Here is a 14198-nt window from a genome sequence, read left to right on the forward strand (position 1 = left end):
TTTTACTGCTTATGATCGGGACACACACTCACACACAAAAGGATAAGAAATAGGACGTCTGGTAACCCTATTTATGAAGCAGTAATTACTGATGGGGGCCCTTATGGAATTATCGTATCCGTTTTTCTGTCAGCTACCATGTTTTCATATAATTGCATTGGCGTCTGTAAGGTTAAAACATTGTTTAGTAAATTGATAGCGAAGTACAGTCATACACGTAAAGAGGGTTTTACTTTAGTATCACAGGAAATGATTAGAAATATTTGCTAATGCAAAATACTGATAGTATCGTGAACATTGTCGTTAACATATAAAATATAAATAACCAACCACTCATACGTGTTATTCCTTTGATTATAATGATAAAGTACAGAATTTATAAATATGCTTATTCACTTAATTTACAAACGACATTCTTAATGTATTTAGGTAGAAGCTGTTGTATAAAATGATTGCACTTAACAAAAGCTAAGACGATCCTCATAATACTGATTTAGAATTTTTCGAACAAGACAAGTGTTGTAGCTGTTTTCTCACATTAATAAACAGACGCACAGACAGACCTTTTTAACGCAACACTCGGGGAACCATTCATAACGGGTAGTCCCGTCTGACAGGAGAGAGGTGGGGGGGGGGGAGAATTTGAGTAGTGTTAGTTGAACTTACGGTGTTTGTGTGCCCTCAGTGACGGCTTTGTCTTGTGGCTGGCATGCGCTTACCGCTGTAATCTCGGGCCAGCAAGTTTCACAGGATGAATTTTACTGGTTTGTAGTACTAGCTGCGTTACGAAGAAAGGCAGACTTCACTCAGTGAACGAGCCAGAATCCAGATAAGAAACAGTATTTTTGAGTGCTCATTTCGTATAAGGTGTCGGTTAGGTTTAAATAGTTGGAAGTCACGACGCCTCGTATTACAGATAACTAAGGGTTTTTGTGTAAACTGCTTGAAGCACTGTAGAAATATTTATCATAAGTTAGCAGTACCGTTCCTCTACAAGCTGGCTGTCTCAGAATGAGAGCGTGAATGTGGTCACGTGACTCGAACTCGGTTTGACATGCTTGCCCTGTGGAAAGGTACGTTTAAGTTTTGTATTTTTCTTGTATGGTTCTGTGTGAAAAGTATGATACAGAAACCTCCTCTTGCATAACAGATAATACGGCTATACATTTAGCTAAGAATATTCGCGCCTTTTATAGATCCAGGTGAATTGATCTGAGCTTTGTGTTTATTCTAAAGAAAACATGCATGTTTAAAATGAAACTGGTGATTTATAAGTACGTTACAATTTACGCTTCTTTGTTTCATGAGCAACTCTGTAAGAAAAAATGTGTCATTTTCCTGCAGCGTTGAAACTTGCGTATCGTTAATTTCAAGTATGATCATGTTTTATTTGTATTATTAATATTATGCGGCGTCATGCACCTATAATAAAGTGTTCAGAGCATTTATGTATTAGAAATACGTTGCGCTAGTATAAGCTTGCACGCATACACACATACAAAGTCGATAAGGACTGTGCACAAACTTATGTAAACTTTAACAAAAGGATATATATATCTTAACATTAATAAGAAAACACAAATCCTATTGTATGCATTTCATAAAAGTAAGTAATTGAAGAAAACACGATAAAACAAAGTTTTAATGTCGAATATATCGAGGTTTGAAATTATTGACCGAGAAGTGAACAGACTTTTAAAATTCATTTTTTAGCCGCCAGATTTCTTTGCTAGAATTAGTCTTTGTGTCGTGGTTTACTAGCATTAACCAATCAGATTAGTCGTTATGTAACTGCTGGCATTGACCCAGTGTAGATATAGTGAATTATTTTTTTTTGGAGTAGGTTATTGGCTTTGATCTATTGACTATATACTAGATTAGTGTTTTTCTAGTAGTTTACTAGCATTGATCCAATGTAGGTGTACTAGGTTAGTCCCGTTTCTAGTAGAATGGGACGACGTTTCAGCTTCTAAAGTGAGGCCATCTTCAGGTTAATCTTTATGTTGTTTTCATATTCTAGTTTAATATAGTATACTGGTATTAACCCACTGTGTATATACTAGGTTAGTTTTTATGTAATAGTTTACTGGCGTTAATCCATTGCGCGTAATATTAGATTAGTATTTATGTAATCCATTTCACGTTATTTTAATTAGTACTTACGTTGTGGTTTAGTGGCATTAATCCATTGCACGTAATGCTAGATTAGTATGTACGCAATAGTTTAGTGGCATTAATCTATTGCACGTAATGCTAGATTAGTATGTATGTAGTAGTTTAGTAGCATTAATTCATTGTATGTAACGTCACATTAGCATTTATAAAGTAGTTTAGTAGCATTAATTCATTGTATGTAACGTCACATTAGCATTTATAAAGTAGTTTAGTGGCATTAATCCATTGTACGTAATACTAGGTTAGTACTTATGTAATAATTTACTGATATTACTCCACTGCGCGTAATGTTAGATTAGTCGTTATGAAATATGTACTATTAACTTACTGGTGTTGATCTGTTGGAGATATGCCAGATTAGTCTGTACGTAATACTAATAGTTTATTAGCATTGATTAGTTGTGCATATCAGAGTAGATTTTCAATGGTGAGGGGGAAAAAAAAACAACAAGTACATCTCGAAATCTGTCAAGTATTTTGCTCAGATCAAATCATTAGAATTGTTCGAAAAACAAGAAGCGCACTTTTTTCAACTGCCACAATTGTAACCTTACGTTTAGTACAGCACATAATTATGTAAGTATACTTAATTACTTGTATAAGAACGATTGTAACTTTTTCACCTGTCTTTTGGGGTGTATATATATATATAATACTTAAACTTCTGGTACAATCACATATAGTTGCTTTGAATCATCCATGACCTTGAAAGCCACGACCATATGTACGTAGCAGGCTCCAGAGTGCTCTCAAAAGGGTGTCCTCCGGTGGTACAGCGGTAAGTTTAAGAACTTCCAACGTTAAAATCCGAGGCACGATTCCACACGGTGGACGCAGCAGATAAATGTGGTTTTGCTTTCAAACAAACTAACTTGCTGTGGTGGGTGAAATTTGTTACGTTTTATTTTATTTTCACCACGTATTAGAATACTTAACTTCTTGAAGAGTACGGAGTCGAGTATGTTAGATTAAAACGATTTTGAATATGCAAATACACAAGTCACGTGACAACCACAGCCGATGTAAAGTCGCAGTCGAACGGCATGAACGTAGGTAGAATGATGCCATCAAAAATTTACCACTTTTGGGAAGAGTATGTAATGGCCTTTTCCAACACAAAATATTCATACATTCGGATTGTAAAGAATGGGTGAGATTGGAGATTTAACCTTTCCAAGAGGGGATATACATTGTATTTAATGGCATTAGAAAACGGGAATGGATCAACCTGGAACACCAGGACCATCCAAAAAGAGATCTGCGTCAAGTCGTACTCTAAACATGGTAAGCAAAGTGCATCATTTTGTAACAAGTGAGAATCCACAAACCCAAAGGTCAGTGGCAAAAGCTGTCCACGTGACTCAGACAAACACTACGCAACATAAGCAAGAAAGATTTTCGTCTGGAAAAGCGACATCAGTTGCTTCCATGAAATATCTGTTCAAACATCGCATATCTCAAGCAGCTGGAGAGTAAAACTGGTACTTATGCTATTTCATACAAAAACTGGCATGTCAAGTTGCCGGACGCAGCTCTTATGGATTTCTGTGCGATCAGACCGTTGAAATGGGTGCTGGAAAAATCATTATTCTCGTACACTAGATGGATTATGAAAAGCCTGCAACGAGGAGGGATGTGCTTTGGACATTTCAGCCTCACCACGGAGCTTTTTGCAATGGAAACGATGCTGCAAAGCTATTGACAAAATGTCGTCGTCTGCTCGTTAGGTATGATCCAAGCTGAAGCTTTGGTTTTTAGCTGATCACGATTATATCGTAAGGATGACACACAAGCCAAAGCTATGGTTCTTAGCTGATAAAGATGGTATCGCAGGGATGAGACAAGGTTGGGTACTTTATATTAAAACGATTTTCGAGCCTCAGCGTGTCGTTAAAGTCCACGTAGCCACGTCTGGTCATGCTCTATCTGATGCCTGTAATCGTACTATAGTTATTGGAAGTGGGTAAAATCTGTCGTTGTTCAATTTGAAAATAATAGAATAACAGTATAACTTGCACCCAACCTAACATACTGTGTAAATTAACATAGCAAACATAAAAAATAGCATCAACTATATTGTAAGTTGACGATCAGTTTAGTACTGTAAAGCAGTGATGAATACATAAATACACTCAACTGTCAATACTATATAAGAAATCAAAATAATACAGAATTGTACCAATTCTCGAAAACTGAAAGCTATTATCTTAAGGAGTAAATCCTGCAGGAGTAATATATATACAACCAGAAAAAAAAGCGTTTGAGAATACACATTCAACTGTGACGCAAAAAAGGAAAAAAAATGTGTGTATGTGTGTGTATGATATAAATAAGGGACACGTGTGTTTATTATCTATTTACTATTTTACGCTTTTACTGACTTAAGAGATTATTTCCCCGAAAGTTTTTAAAACATATTTGTTGTAAACCACGTATCTCGAAAAACAACTTGTTGAACCTATTAAAAGTGTGCAAATTATGAAGTTAGATAGGGCTATACTTATTCACTTTCTTCCTGTTAAGTCGAAATTGCTTGTAACCTCACTGCGGTGTGACTCATGAGGCCATGGGTGACAAGTTTGTCTACGAAGCAGTCTTGTCTGTACTACAGATAGTGTAATAGAGGTCAATATAAAAAAGTACGTGATCCTGTTGAATGCAGACTACCATGACAGGAGCGACTCTTCTGTCATAATAATGGAGGTCAATATAAAAAGTACGTGATCTTGTTGAATGCAGACTACGTGTTGAGGGCGAATCTGCCATGATAAAAATGACAATATCGTAAGACTTGAAAATTTGGTTACACATATAAAAGGGGAGTCTTAACTATTCACAGGAGTATCTCTTAAAACGAAATGGCAGTAAAATTAAGTTAGAATACCTGCTAACATGTTATGCAGTGGTGCAAGTATGCCCCTGTAGCTACCACGATTGTGTGGAGGCTGACAAACTTAAGAATTGCCGACAAGGGGAATAAATGGAGGGGCCCAGTTACTTTTTATGTGGGGGGAGGGGGCGTATTTTGTAGCTACGACACTAATGCTATGTATTTTTAAATCTCATGAATTTTATTTTGTACGCTTCTAATTGAGAACATAACATACGACCACAAATAATAACTTAGTTTAGGATTCAATAATACGACAAGGTAAGTAACAAGAAACCTTCTGTAGTGTCCCCCGATTGGATAGCGGGAAGTCCACGGTCTTATAACGCTAAATTCCGTGGTTTGATTCCCCGCTGAGAACACAGCAGATAGCCCAATATGGCTTTGCTCTAAAACAAACAAAAGCCTCCTGTAGTTTAGGAGTTATTAAGTAAGTAATAATAAAAACTGTAGTTTAGGAATTAAAGATAGGACAAGGTCAGTAACAAGTGAAAACTATTGTATTTTCGGAATTAATAATACGATAAGGGCAGTGATTATTTCGTTTCTTTGCAGTGACATTGTTTTCTTGCAAAGTCTTCAAATTGGCGAAGCTAGGGAACTCGCATGCCAAGTTATATGGCGTATTGCTTTCGTCATCTCTAGCGTCGTGCTGGTCCGATTTTCAAAATCACAGGTAAACTGGCAAGTAAAAGGACGTGCAACACCGTGACAACTTGAAGACTCACGTGCACAGGAAGGACCGCAATCCAATATATATTGTTATCTGTTTAACAATCTGTGGGGTGGTTCATAAACCTACCCAGATTGATTGGGTTGTCTTTCTGCTGTCAGGTTGGACCTGTTGAATGAAATGCAACTGACATTTTATGGAAATAATCATACAAGTTCTAGCGAAGCTATAGTGGGTTAGAATAGAAGTAGAATTCTCACAATTTATTTATATAGTGCTAGGAAGTGTGGAGTTTGCAAAGTAGACTGTCATTTTTTAGCGTGCCTGATTATGGATCCGAAGTTCTGTGGTTCGCGCCACATTACCGCCCAAAACAAACAAACAAACAAAAAAGGATTACGCTCCGTACTTTGGGGGCATGGCCCAATGGTTAGGGCACTCGACTCGTAAATGAGGGTTGCAGGTTCGAATCCTGTCACCTAACATGCTTATCCTTTCAGTCGTGGGGATGTTATAACGTGACGATTAAACCCACTAGTCGTTGATAAAGAGTAGCCCAAAGGTTAGTGGTGGGTGGTATTGACTAACTGCTTTCCCTCTATTACTTCAACATTATGGAAGTATAGAGCTGATAGGCATCGAGTAACTTTGCGCTAAATTCAACAAACAAACAAAGTTTTAGAGTAGCTCACAAGTTGGCCGTGGGTGGTGTCCACTAGCTGCTTTCCTTCTAATATGTCACAATTAGGGACGGCTGGCACGGGTAACCATTAAGTAGCTTTTAGAGAAATTTAATAAACAACAACATAATGCCGTAATTAAATCAGTTCTGGAGACTTAATCATCTTCATTTGAATATTTTTTTATAGCAGAGATAATATAGGTTTATTTTTAGTTCTGTAAGAGTCAGTTGACAAAGGGTAAATACATATGCACGCTACTGTTACTTTTCACTTGTGCAACATCTGATAAAAAAGAAAAGAAATAAACGTTAAAGCTCAGATTTGGCACAAAGCCCTGTGGTGTTTTTGTTCAATCCCTCTACAAACCTGTAATATTGGTAAGACCTCGAAGTTTTACGACTTGGAATATATGTTAGACAATGACGAATGAAGTTTTCATTTTAGTATGTCCAATTTCGTATGCTCTTAGTGTTACGAACACGTTGTTAACTAACAAGCAGCTGTAGAAATGAATTCCTAATGTTCATAGGTTTTTATGTTGTCTGCATAAAGAGGAAGGAATGTGATTACAGTTTTTTTTTTTTTATATACCACTCATTCTCAATGTGTAATCAAAAGGCAGTACCCATCTTGCTTCTAAGCTTTGTGGTTCTTGTTAAAGCACGTGCTTTAAAAATGATGTGGCAGCTGGTCCTGGCGTCCGCCAAACACGTGCTATCTGGGCGGGCCGCGAGGGCGAGTTAACTGGTAAGCTAGTTTTTATAAGATTTTCTTGCAGAACGGCAGGTGATGAGAAATCTTTTGATTGCCCCACGGAAATCGTTATAAACTTTACTCCAGTTATTTATGTATATAGCTTTAGATCGCCTTCGCTTCTTGTGTGTATATATATATGTATTCATAGCATAGTTGGAAGTAAAATATTTTATGAGATCTATTCTTACTCAGTACAGATTTTAAAATACCGCAAACCACGTGATTTGATGGTGTGTACAAAGCCAGATCATTCAAAAGAAGCAAGTGTTTGTGACTTGTGTTCTCATGTGTTCTTGAAAATTCTGAAAATTAAATTCAAAACAATACGTGACACAATAATATATAGTATTGTTTATTTGTAATTAAGCACAAAGCTACACAATGGGCTATCTGTGCTCTGACCACCACGGGTATCGAAACCCGGATTATAGCGTTGTAAGTCCGCAGTCGTACCGCCGTGCCACTGGGGGACAGTATACAGTAATTAATAATATTCAGTGAGTGATCCCAACTATACCTTACTTGAAATTTTATACTGTTGTAATTTGTTTGGTTAATGGTTAGCTAATGAAATGTATGTTATTTATTCATTATAATTTGGATATTTGTTTTCATTGTGCAGTTAACTTGTCAACTTCAAAATGTAATAAAGTTTTAGATTGTTATATGATAACTAATATTGAATTTAAAATTTTCTTCTAAATGTTATCCTGCGATTTTTCAGTGTATAAAATATCATTTTTCAAAACCTTTAATAAAACTCTTTGTCATGATTTTATTAACGATGTCATTGAAAAAAAAACGATTTTGTGGCAAAGAAATCGACTTAACATATAAAGCATTTACACATGGCAATTAAAATTCCTTTTAACGCTACGCCATCTGTTGATAGCATAATTAATTATATCATTACATGAAGATCATGTATTATTAATCAAATACATTTATTTTGTTAAAATACTGTATAGGACTTCGATAACAAATAATAATAATAGTTTTACTAGCAAATACTTTTCAAGTGTGAATAATCAACACATGTTGAGATCGCTTATGAAATCAATTTATTTTACATTGAAATACAATTTAATAAACAATCTAAAGAATTGCTAAAAATTGTCTAGCCTATTTATTATATTGTATTACTTATATATAAATACGAGTATATCAACAATAAAAACGTATTCCAAAACAGTTGTGATAGTAAAGGTGATACGATAAAACAATATTCTCAGAATTCGACTAGATTTTCTTACTGTATTCACTTTGATAATTTCTGTTTGTTCAATTTATTGAAGGAACTATTAATGCTCAATTCTACTCTCAGAATTGCCTCATTTAATCCGGCTACTACGTTTAACATTAAGAATTATTGCATCCACCTCTGTATGATAGTTATGATTCCACAGTCTAAGAGCATTGAATGAACTCCCTCCTGTTATATAAGAGATTAATCAGTTTATCTGAACCTCTCCCTATATTCACAACTTTTTTATATTGTTTTGGCAAAATACTGTTTTTCCAGACAAGTTAGAATTTAGGTCTCTGTATGTACAATAATATACAAAAAAAGAGTAAGTGTAACATTAGTACACACTGCTCTTTATTTTCTTGGGAAAACATATTGAGTGTTATGTATTTTTCGTAGTATTTTTTCTGCGTCAAGTGAACTTTTAGCGCTAACTATAATCTCATTACATTCATAGGACTCCCCCATGGGTCCAAGTCCCTTTCTGGAGCAGTAAAACCTTCTGGTGATACTCAACGACCTGGAAGTCAAAACCACCACACTACATCTCCAGTAGACTCAGCTTCGTCTCATTCTGGCAGTGTCATTGTCTCATGTGCTACATCTAGCAGTAACCCTGCTTTAAAGGCACCTTGCACATCAAGCTTTGCTGCAGCACTGAAGAAACTTGCAAAACAAGCTGTAGATCCAGTCACAAGTATGTATTGTTGTAAGCTGTATTTTCAGTGGTTTAATTTGTTTGTTTGCTAGAGAGTGCATGATGTTAATATCAAGTATGTTTATAAAAATAGTCATAGAATACCTAGAATGAATGTTCGTGAATGTTGGTAATTGACAGAAACTGCGAAATATCTAGAACAAGGATGCAGATATAACTATGAATGACAGTCAATTAGTAGAGTGATAGCTAAACTGGATAGCTAAAAGGAAGTTTATTTGTACGTTAGTCATGCGTTTGTTAGCGAGTAACTTTATTTGAAAGTTAAAATATTATTGGTGAACTTATGTCAACTGTAGACAAGTGATAGTTTTAGTAGCTTGTAACAAGTGTTATGGAAAAATTTGTTATAGTTACGTGGCATGGTATTTGCATTATTTTCATCAAATCATTTAAAAGCATGTACTCGAAGAAAGAACAACATTGCAACACTGGTGTCAGAAATGGGATTATTTTGATGAAAAAATATAACTTGGTTCAGTTTCAATATGACAACAAGATTCAGAAACGAGATTGAAGGTTTGCTAGAGATAATAAAACAATTACAAGAAGAACAGGAAAAGAAAATTAATAAGAAAGAGACAGAAAATTAGAAGAAAGACTAAGAAAAAAAGAGACAAAAAAATATATCAAAAAGGAAGAGACAAAATCAGAAGAAATTACATTTAAAGAAATATTAAGAATAGAAATAAATTTGATAGAAGACAATAACCACGAAACTATTGGGGATGCATAAAGAGATTACAACAAAAAGTTTGAAGAAATGCAGAATGACATCAAAATATGCACAGGAAGGCTGTAATGGCAAAATTTAATAAGTACAAAAAGATATATATGAAGAGTATAATAGCAAGGTCAATGAGTGACAGAATAAAACATTTGGAAAACGAATTGGCAAATGCAAAGATAAAACCAGTCACACTTGTTTTTGCATTGGCCCAAAAATTCCAACCAAAAGCATCAGTACTATAATATAGAATAGTAGAACTTATTTGGACTACACCTTTTTACCTCTACTGCTGTGTTATCTGTTATTACAGGGCATTTCTGGACTACCCCAGCCATGTCATTACAAAATTCAGTTCCAGAATTTTGCTGGCCAATTAAAGAGCATTGTCTAATTGAGAAACTAGCTGAATATGATAAAAAAGATACCATGGAAGGCATATCAGGATCCGTTTGAAATAATTTCCAAAGTAAACAGATGGAATAGTGAATAACAAGCTACTCATCTTGCTGATCACTTAAAAGGACAAGCTTTAACAACATTAAGTAACATTCCAGCTGAGAGCCATAACGACTATCAAGTACTTGTAGCTGTCTTATCCAATAGATTTGGAGTGACAAATCAGAAGGAAGTATCCAGAACAAGTTCTAGAAAATGGTACAGAGGAAAGAAGAGACCTTAGTTCAATTTATAGAAGATTCAAAAATGATTGCTAAATTATCTTAACCAAAATGTTCCACGTGCAATGATTGATTCGTTTTATGATTTTTTTTTGGTTTTTTTTTTGATACATTGATATATCTTTTCAACCTACAATTAGGAAATCTTATTTGAAGTAAATATAAACTACATGTACAAAGTTATTAAATAAAAACCTCTCAAATGTGAGGAAAATGTTTGCGCACGCCTAGCAAAAAGTCACGAGCTGTCGGTCTAACATTTTTACTACAGCTTTACCTAAGAGTAAAAGTGGACCATTTTTAGTTTTTTGTCATTCGGATTAAAGACGGCTGACTTACAGCAGTAATACTATAAGATGCATAAGGACCGGTTAGGCCAAGCAAATTAGATTAACAATACCTAGCTCATGTTTTTAATAGAATCATACGGATGGACTGCTATTGTTGATTATTCATTGCCAACTTTTGAGCACAAGTTTTCTAAATTTTATGAAATTATCCCAATTAGGGAGCGTTTAGCGTCACGTGATATTAGTTTAAGCAATTAGCAGTTAGCTAGGCCGCGTATTTTGTTTTACCCTCTATCATGCTCCAAGTTGAACAAAAAACACGGCCTGGCTAACTAATGATTGAATATTCTCTGTAAAATTCTTATCAATGCTATAAGTGTAGCTACCAGTTTGGTCGCCAATTTTGATTTCACTCAATCTTTTTTTCGGCCGCACCTTTTTTTCACACCTAAGCTGTTTGTAATTAGGTTTATTTATAACATAACATATTATTAAAGTATTCATTATTGCATCACCAAAAGTTTAGTATAAGTTTTAAGAACCTATTATGTATATACTTAAAACGTGGTATACCCTGTGCGATGGTTAGGGTGACTTTGTAGGAAGAGATAGCGGAAAAAATAATGGCAGTAGGGTTGCTTTCTATTACCCGCTTTCAACATCCAGCTCTTAATGTCCCTCCACATTGTTTCAAGTGATTAATTAACTGACGGTAACTGGCCACAGAAGTGTATTACGGGCCAAAGTTGAAAGGTCACGGGTCAAAGTAGGAAGTGGGTATAACTAAAGAAACGGCTCTTCGTATCAGCCTTATGGTGGCTGTTGGAGTAGAAACTTCAGCTGAGTTTATACAGTATTCCAATAGCGGCGGCCATTTATCTTCCTTGCATTCCTCCATAGAGAGTGCTAGTGCACTCGCTGAGGTGTTTAAGACGTTTGTATGCTGTCCTGCTGTGTATTTTTTGTTTTTGGTGTAAGGATGTGGGCGCTATCCATGAATGTAGATAACGTTAACTTACGTCATAGATAATAAATGCCCATGAACATGCTAAACTATCATTTCACAAAGTATGGTTGAGATTGGCCCAGTGACCTAGGAGTAGTTAAACAAACAGACAGACACACAGACTTTTGTGCTTTATATTTATAGATGCTCAGCCATAGTTCATCCTCTATCCAAATATTAAGAAAAAGCAAATAAGTTTTGTTGGACTGTTGATTGTAAATAATCATTCAACAAACTGAAGAAAGAATTGACCACTACTCTTTTATTAGTGTACCCAACTCTTGAAGATCCTTATGCATTACCCTGGACAGAACATTGTAAATGCTTATGCATTTTCCCAAAGACCATGTGTTAATGGAGAGTGTAAATACTGTGAAAAGAAGGAAGCATAAGGTAGTAAAGAAGACCAACTTAAAGTACACCAGAGTATAATCCAAGATATAACATTCCTCAGTTGATCAAGAATAGAGGATAAAGACCTCTTTTGGCAAAGAATTGCTCCCTAAATCCTAAAGATAAAGATGTATTGGGCACAGAGTGATTCATAATGTTTAGAAGAAGGCTTGTTATGTCAGAAATTGGAAGATATCAGTGGCCAGAAACAATAAATACAGTTGTTATTTCCACAGTCTACACACTGAAGCATTCAGTCTCCACAGTGTTCCAATGGCTAGACACTTAGGTGTTAAGAAGACAATTAAGAACACTTCTATTGGGGTGCATGCTGGAGATTTGTTAGAGAATTGGCATAAAACGTAAACAGTGCTGTGAGCAAAAAGGTTCATGGGCAACTACAAAAGTATTGTGTTGGAGTATCACTGGAGATAGTTGCTGTTGATGTGCTTGGTACTCTGCCATAAAGTAATAGTGGGAATAAATACATCATGGTTATGATGGATTATTTCACAGAATGGCCAGAAGCATATGCTGCTCCTAATCAGGAAGCAGAAACTTTAGAAAGGAAACTCGTTAATGAATTTGTTTCAAGATTTGGCATGTCTGAAGAACTTCACTCAGATCAGAGATAGAATTTTAAATTAGCCTTGTATGTGGAAATGTTTTGGATCTTTGGGATCAAAAAGACAAGAACAGTAGCCCTTCATTCATCTTCTGATTGTGTGGTAGAGAGATGCAAGTGTACATTGTTAAAACAATTATCCATTTATGTGGACGAGTATCAGAAAATGTGGGATCAAGATCTTCCACTGTTACCGATGGGTTGTTGTACAGCATATATGAAGCTACAGGCAACACACCATCACCACTGATGTTTTGGAGAGAACTTAAAGTGCCATTGGACTTTTTGTACTCTCATTTGGAGAACACTCATGTGGCCAGCAGTCTTGTTCAGAATATGCAGAGGGACTGAGGAACACCAATGAGGTCATACATGACTTTACCCAGGAAAGTCATAAATCATTTAGCAATAAAATGAAAAGTCACTATGATGTTAATGCTGATAAGATTGTATAAAAAGGATAAACTCCAAAGTTAAGCAAGTGTTGAGAATGGCCATATGATATACTGAAAAGAAACCCGAAGAACAGGTGATCCAAGCCAAAGGATATCCACTGTGATTACTTATGGAAGTATGTTGGGGAGAGAAGAGCCAACTGGGTAATTTTAGAAAAAAATCTGTTAGTGGAAATGTAACTAGCTGAAGAGTTCTGGGTTCCTGTTGAGAACCATTTCCAGAGGACCAACAACGATAGAGCCACCAGTGGATTCACTCAACCAACTGCCCAGCAAGAACTTCCCAAGTGACAGGACAGTAAGTGAAGCCCAAAGACAAAAGGCCATATGTGTGCCATGACCCAAGGAAAGGAAAACTACAATAAAAAAGGCTTGGTGAATGGACAATTTAGCTAAGTTTTATTTTTGTATTAGGATTGTTCAAAGGCTTTCACATTTCAGGAGGGGCAGTGTTGTAAACTATATTTTCAATGTTGTAATTTGTTTAATTCCTGTACTATTTAAATTTGTATCCAAACTCTGTCTTTCAGTAAGGGATCATAATCTGGATTTGGATGTTTGGTAGGAAGAAACTGATTGTAGAGTTTGAGTAGAATTTGTCTGTGTTGTCAACTTTGATTTGTTCTTAAGACTAGTTTCAGAATTGAGATGATGTCCTGAATTGATTTTATGTACGTGTTTCTTGGAAACAGCTGTTTCATCTGTCAGCTCTGTGTCCACTCCATTACCCCCTCATCAGTCAGTTACACCAAAGCATCATAGTTTGACCAGTGGCCAGTCATCTAAATCTGCCATCCCTTCAGTGCCAGTCAGCATCACTCCTGTATTAAACTATGTCAACCATTCAGTTGAGAGTAGGAACAAGGTAAATTTTGTTGTGA

At 35.7% G+C, this 14198-nt stretch overlaps 1 protein-coding gene across 1 annotated transcript in view; it reads left to right on the plus strand.

Moving 5' to 3' along the window:
* Positions 1 to 514: 514 nt before the first annotated feature.
* Positions 515 to 14198, plus strand: part of LOC106458976 (genetic suppressor element 1-like) — a 29758-nt gene continuing 16074 nt past the window's right edge. Inside the window, exons 1-3 of the mRNA XM_022385336.1 lie at positions 515 to 1073; positions 8881 to 9120; positions 14010 to 14182. Coding sequence (XP_022241044.1) covers positions 1055 to 1073; positions 8881 to 9120; positions 14010 to 14182 — 432 coding nt within the window. The 5' untranslated portion in view covers positions 515 to 1054. The remainder of the gene's footprint in view (positions 1074 to 8880; positions 9121 to 14009; positions 14183 to 14198) is intronic.

The sequence above is a fragment of the Limulus polyphemus genome, unplaced genomic scaffold, assembly GCF_000517525.1.
Source record: "Limulus polyphemus unplaced genomic scaffold, Limulus_polyphemus-2.1.2 Scaffold540, whole genome shotgun sequence".
In the NCBI taxonomy this organism is placed as follows: domain Eukaryota; kingdom Metazoa; phylum Arthropoda; class Merostomata; order Xiphosura; family Limulidae; genus Limulus; species Limulus polyphemus.